General features: G+C 43.1%; 1 protein-coding gene across 3 annotated transcripts in view; it reads right to left on the bottom strand.

Annotated features, from left to right (window-relative positions):
- The window catches only part of GPR155 (G protein-coupled receptor 155), a 41,719-nt gene extending 35,689 nt beyond the window's left edge, over positions 1-6,030 (bottom strand). For 2 of the 3 annotated variants that reach the window (XM_012728060.1, XM_012728062.1), the window contains exons 1-2: positions 5,924-6,029; positions 611-1,107 (exon numbers count right to left, since the gene is read on the bottom strand). In XM_012728060.1, coding sequence (XP_012583514.1) covers positions 611-1,076 — 466 coding nt within the window. In that variant the 5' untranslated portion in view covers positions 1,077-1,107; positions 5,924-6,029. Of the gene's footprint in view, positions 1-610; positions 1,108-5,923 lie in introns of all 3 variants that reach the window. The other variant, XM_004674516.2, reaches the window with a different exon arrangement.
- Between the last annotated feature and the right edge of the window lie 816 nt (positions 6,031-6,846).

Here is a 6,846-nt window from a genome sequence, read left to right as displayed (position 1 = left end):
AGAAAGACAAACACTGGATGGTTTCATTTATATGCTGAGCCTCTGGCCTGTACCCCAGTTCTGTACAAATAAATAAATCTTTAAAAAAAAAAAAAGAAATTAACTTCCGACTCTCCCAGGTGGAGTAAAGGTTAAAAGCGCAGCACTGCAAGCTGGCTGTAGCCACTTCAGTATGAGTTCCATCCCCCGCACTGCAGTGACCCACATGGCGTGGCAGACCTCTCCTGACCCACCCGTTGCTCCCCTCAGCAGTGTACTCATAGATACCTATATTTATTACATAATTTAAATCAGAATATAATCCCTCTGGGAGTCAAACTTCTTTTACATATGATTACAAGATAAAAAAAGAATACTATAGATGGATGATTCAAAAAAAATTACACAGAGGTGATATTTGAAGGATTCCTCAAACTCTAAAGTTAAGGAAAAATGCAATTCATTCTAATTCAAAAAAGTTTTAATTAAGAAAGAAAATACAAAAGGTTTCCTAGATATACAAAATAACTATCACTAACAAATGCTGTATTTAGTTTTAAAGGCTTACATTTTGTTACTTCCTTAGAATACTTGAATTTCTTAAAAACTTAAAAAATAAAAAATTACTTACCTATTGGATATCCCAAAGCAAAGTCATTACTTTGTGTAGCAAAAATAGGGAATAGTCCAGCTTTGCTAAACCGACTATCAGGACTGGCAACCAATAAGGTCAATACGCACACAATGAAAAATACAGAGGCTTTGGCAATTAAAATACTATATAGAAAAGACCAGTCTACATTGGAAAAATTAAGTACAACCATGTTTTTGAATAACAAAGCTGGAAGTGCAAATCTGGAGACAAAATTTCCCAATCCTTTGGCTTGTGTGGATGTTATAACGTTGGCCCTTCCTGCTATGTAGCCGCAAAGGACTATGCCAAAGCATTCTAGTAAGGCTGGGAAAAGCCTTGTTATTGACATTGAAGGTGTGTCACCAGTGGAATTAAATCCATGTGCTACTGTGGAGGACAATGTCTTGGTCATATTGGTTGCCAAAGTTAAGTTCTCTGCAGGTAAATTGGAAAAAGAATTCATTTTCTTTCACCTTCCAACTCCAACCAGATATCTAAAAAGAAAGGAAGAATGATTCAATGTGACAATCAATAAGAATTCTAGTTGAAAGATTACAGTGGTAGGGCCCTCCCTGGTGGCGCAGTGGGTTAAAGCACAGCACTAAGAAGCTAAAGCCACTTCAGCATGAGTTCAATCCTCCGCCTACGTGGTGCGGCAGACCTCTCCTGACCCGCCCACTGCTCCCCTCAGCAGTGTACTTCATCAGTCTCCCTGTTTTGCTCCCCACTCTGTCTCTGGTGAAGCCTCTCCCCACCCTTGCACCTCTGGCCTGTACCCCAGTTCTGTATGCATAAATAAATCTTTAAAAATTAAAAAAAAAAAAAAAGAAAGGTTACAGTGGCAAGCCTAGACTTACTAAACAGCCAGATAAACACACATAACTCCTTTAATTATCATCAGAGAAAAATACAGTTAAAGGGGCAGGGGGTAGGGACAGGTGTATTGGCTAACAATGCCCTCTCAAAGGTTGATGGGCTCAAAATGTTTGTTACTGTCCTGTATTCAGAATGTGACACAGTATAATATTCAGAATGAGACACAATTATTCCAGCTACCACACTTCAGTACTTCTTGCATGCCCCCACAGTCCCTTCATGCTACAGGGCCTCTCACTCGCAGTTTACTCTCAAAATGTGTTTTTGTGGCCTCACGATATGCCACTCTCTGCATAACAATACTTAGTCACCTTCCAGCTCATATAGTTCAGGAGTCATCTTACTGTATAAGTTTTCTCTGACCCCACTTTTATTGCCAGAGAAGTAGGGGCTGCGTGTGTGAGTATACATGGGATGTATGTGTGTGTCTCTTTAATATATCACTAAATAAACTGCTCTTAAATAAGCCCTTTACCCTTTACTGAAGCAATGTTCTCTTTTGGAACTATCTAGTTCATGAACAGAAAATTTACTTTTGAATGATAAAGTATTCTAAGTTTTTTACTATAGAAACAGACCCAAGACCACAAACATGTTCTAACGCGACTCATAAAACGTGTTGTGAAATATTCTACAGAAAAACATTACAATGCTTATCAGACGCCTTGCTTATTGCTAGGGACATGATGTTCTGCAACCAATCATCTTTGTTGTTGTTGTTGTATATAAGTTAATCCATTTATTATAAGCAAGCAGTCTTCCCAATGGTGGCACTTCATACAACTCCACAAAAAGAAAACGAATAACATAAGTTAAAAATGGGGAGAATTAAATAAGCACTTTCCAAAGAACTGTTGGCAATTGGCCAACAGTTATATGAAAAATTTTTTGCCATTACTTATCAGAAGGGAAATGCCAATCAAAACCACAATGAGCTACCACCTCACACCTGTGAGAATGGCTCAACTCAAAAAAAAAAAACAAAAAAAAACAGCCTAGAAAAAAATGCTGGTGAGGTGTGGGGAAAGGAAACCCTCTTATACTGTTGGTAGGAAAGAAGACTGACTCAACCCCTATGGAAAAAAAACGCTAAGACTGGATCTACAATATCACTCAGCAATTCCACTCAAAGAATACAAAAATACTAATTCAAAAGGAACCCTGCACGTCTATGTTTATTGCTGCACTATTAACAATAGCCAAGACATAAAGACAACCTAAATGCCTCAGAACAGGTGAGTGGATCAAGAAGATGAGGTATACATACACACAATGGAATATTATTTGGAGATCAAAAAAGAGGAACTAATGCCATTTGCAGCAACATGGATGGAGCTAGAAGGGATTATCTAAGTGAAGTGAGCCAGAAGGAGAAAGACAAACACTGGATGGTTTCATTTATATGTGAACTATAGAGAAACCAAACAAAGATCAGATGAAAACAAACTTAAAAATTGACCCTTGAAAGCTGACCATAGATCTGAGGCATCCAGACAGGAAAGGGACAGAGAGGAAGAGGGGAGAAAATACAGAGGGAAGAGAACGCAAAGGGCTATGGTGGGTGACTGAGGGTGCTTTGGTGGTAGGAAAACTATGGTGACCATACCCCAGTGGGGAAATCCTATACTGTGAAAAATCAAACAAGGATGTAAAGTAATGATACGTCATTAATTAAAAATAAAAGTAAAACCAAAAAACAAATGGTAAAGCTTCTACTGTTCTTTTCAAGTCCTTCAGTTTTCTAAAGACAGACTTGACTGTGATGGCAGAACTGGGGTTGTAAGTCCGGGTACCAAACTACCATCTGCATGCAGGAACCGCTGTGCCAGATCACCCATGGCTCATCTTCTTTTTGCCACAGGAGCAAGGGTACTTGGCGTGTTAGCTGATTTCAATATTCTCCACCATTTTCCTGAGGGAAGCACCATAACAGGTCTTGTATTGATTGATGATTCCAACCTTCTTGGTGTGGTTAGCCATGCTGACATAAACTCAGTCTGAGCTCAGAGAGCCTATTCTGTTTTTATTAGAGATTGAAAGTTAATTAATTAGTTGCTAATTTCTAGGTGATTATCCCAGATTAACAATCTAAAATGACTTTATGTGAGGTAGAGAGTGAAAAAACTCATGCTTCCTACTATTTACAATAATGAAGTTAAATTCTCAAACACCCACATCACATTAAAAACACTCATATGGCAGAGCAGAGACTGGCAACAACTGATATGTGGGGGTGTGGATGAGATAATTTTCTCTGTGCTACCCCAGGTATAAAGCGAGCCATTTAAAAACCTTACATTTAATCTGGATTAAGACAAGTATTTTTCTACCAGGATTAGGTAGGAGTGGTCAAAATACACAAAACCTACAATATTCACATACTTGAAATCTATCAAATAAGCATCAAATTCTATCCTGGGAAAGCATCTGTTTGGTATAGGTACTCATAGTTGAAATAAGGAGCCAGTGAGCAATGAACAAATGGTAAAATATTTTGAGCCCCTAAGAGGGATGAATAATAAGGTGACAAACTACTCCAAATCTCTGTTGTTTAAAAAAAAAAATCCTTATATTTGCCAGGAGTGTAACATACTGTTAATAACTCCTTATTTGTGTCACACTTGCATATCGATGTTTTCCAACATGTTTTTAACCAGTAGTGGTTGTTCGGGGAAAAGAGTCAAACAGACCTGAACCTACTTGGGGTTTTACAGCTCATCAACTCTTTGGTGGCCAAGCTACTTAGCCTCTCAGAAACTTAACTTCCTCAACTGTAAAATGAGAGTAAAACTCCACTTACCGGGATAGTGTGAAAATCAGAGATTTTATATACAGCTTACTCCTACAGCTTATCACAAAGCAGGTCTTCAGGAAATGGTACCACTGCTATTTTGCGTTGTAATTCTGATTATAATAACCACGTAACATTAAAAAACAAGTCATTGTCTTATGCTAGTTCTACAAACATCTTGGTACTGAAGATTCACCATTAAAATGGAAGGTCAAAAGTTTTTGCTTTATACAAAACAACTTAAGAGGAATTCAATTCAATTAGTTTGATCTTAAATAGCTGTTAGAAGGGAAGGGCGAGATTTTCATTTTGGTTAAGGTGATGGCTAAGAAGTTGTAAAATGCCCAGGTTTAAACTTTCAATGAGTTGAAAATCAAGGGAAAACTTGGAAAAGTAATCTGCCCCTTCCCATGAAGTTTCTTTTAATGTTACTCAAAATGTTGAAAAAAGCAATACCTGTTTTATCTCATCTTAAATAATTTTTTCCCCTCAGTTGGAGAAAAATATGCTTCCTAAAGCATTCTTTTGTAATGAACAGGAACCACAGCAAGGGAAGTTTAAAAAAAAAAAAATAGCATCCAGCCTTTTCATCTAGTTAAAAATAAGTTTTGTTATAGAACAAACAAGTTGACCTAAGATTGTAAAAGGGACTGCTCACCATGAGCTCACCGGGACTTGGAGGTGGGAAATGCCACATACAAACCACTTCTGGTCACTTCATAGTTGATTTAGATAACATCATGGACCCACTGAAATCATAAACAACTATTAAGTGAAAATGGGGAAGAGGGTTCTGATTAACTTCAAAGCGAAAGCGTTGAACTCAGGGTGTCGGTTTCCCAAATACCCAATAGCCTTTACCCCATGGGAAAAGCACGGTACAGTGAGGTACAATTAAAGCTTCAACATCACCCACCCTCCACCCACTTCCACCTACTTGCATTGGACCAAATGTCCTCTCTAAAGACCTAGAGTGGGGAGCACTGAGCACAGCCTCTTTCCCCTGCTGGCAGCGACAGACTTTGGCCCTTCAAGATAAGGGTTGTGGGGACTCTAAACAAATATGCTGTCCAGAGAGCAGCTGCCACCCAATGCCTGGGCAATCAGCAGTGGAAGTGGAAAAGCAGCTGGGGGTCTGTTGCTGGGATTAAAAATTTTTTTTGAAAAGTTGGTTGTTCAGCTTCCGCAGGGCATGCGTATCACAACCTCAGGGGAATTGACATGCTCCAAAAAGGAGTAAGGGTGAAAATTTGATCATCGCTCTGTCTATCATCGCTCTGTCTATCTTGGGAGAAGCTCTCAGGACACCCAGATACTGAGGCCACCCTGGGATAAATGGAAGCACCTGAGAAAGTCAGGGTGTACGCACGCACGTGCAATGAGGGACTCCGTAAATTGGGGGGTGGGATGGATGGTGGTTCTATCGCCGGAGGGGAGAAACCGCCCTTTCCCCCAGCTCAACCTGTGGTCCCGCACATCCCAAAAGCTGGCGGCGCCCGACAGGGGAGGACAGGTGCAGGCTGTGGACTTGGGCTCCACCGGCTGGCGCTGCCCACCTGTCCAGACCCGAGGGGAGAAGGCACTGGGGACCGTCAAGGCCGAGCCCAGATCCCGCAGGTCGGCGCCCCTGGGGTGCATCTCACCTGCTACGTCTGCAGCCCCGGGGCCGCGGGGAGAAGGGAGTCGGTGCTTGCGGTGGGCCAAGCAGGGAGGAATTCACAGTCATCTCCCACCCCAGTCCTCCTAGCCGGCTCAGTCACGTTCGGAGAAAGTGAGGTGCGGGTAAGTCAAGGCCTGGTCAGCTCCTCCCCGCGCTGGCCGCGAAACCCCGCCCTCGCCCCGCCTTCACGCCCGCCCAGGCCGGGAACCACCCGGCCGCAAGGCCCCAGGGCCCGCCCACAGGCCCCGCCCCCGTGCCAAGTCCCGCCCCAACGCCCACAGGCCCCGCCCCCGCCGCTAGCCTCCGAGCGGCGCGGCCCCGGGACCGCCCCCAGTCGGGAGCCGCCGTGCGAGGTCTTGTCTCCATGCCCCGCCCACCACCTCAAGCCGGGAAGCCGCAAGGCGCCCCCCACAGCCCCGCCCTCAGGCTCCGCCCCCGACCCCCGGCTTGCAGAGGCACACAGTCCCTGCCCCCGCCCCGCAGACTGCGGGCCGCCAGACATCCAGCTCCGGGCGGTGCGACTTCCGGCCCCTGGCGCCCGCAAAATGGCCGCCGCGGTGGGGACTCTATTTAGTCTCCTTTTCCTTTTTAAATTCAAATCTAGAGGCCTTTTGTCTTTCTCTTTAACCCAGGCCTTCTGTGATTCCTTCCTTAGCTTAGTTGTTTTCATAGCAGAGTTTAAAACGACCTAGTTCAGAATCCGGCCTTTCCTAAGGCAGTGTGACCTTGACCACCTCCATCACATTAAAATGTCTGAAACGTCAGCCCTAAACTTGATTTTGAATAAGCTTCAGTCACTGACTACTTGTGTTTTTATTACGTGTGGGGATACTTAGAGTGTAACGAGCAGAAACAGGTTGTATTGGTAGAAAACTTGCAAAGCTGCTTGAAATGAGGGATTACCAA

The sequence above is a fragment of the Condylura cristata genome, unplaced genomic scaffold (genome assembly GCF_000260355.1).
Source record: "Condylura cristata isolate star-nosed mole 26May11 unplaced genomic scaffold, ConCri1.0 scaffold00002, whole genome shotgun sequence".
In the NCBI taxonomy this organism is placed as follows: Eukaryota; Metazoa; Chordata; class Mammalia; order Eulipotyphla; family Talpidae; genus Condylura; species Condylura cristata.
This window is presented reverse-complemented; position numbering and strand designations above follow the sequence as displayed.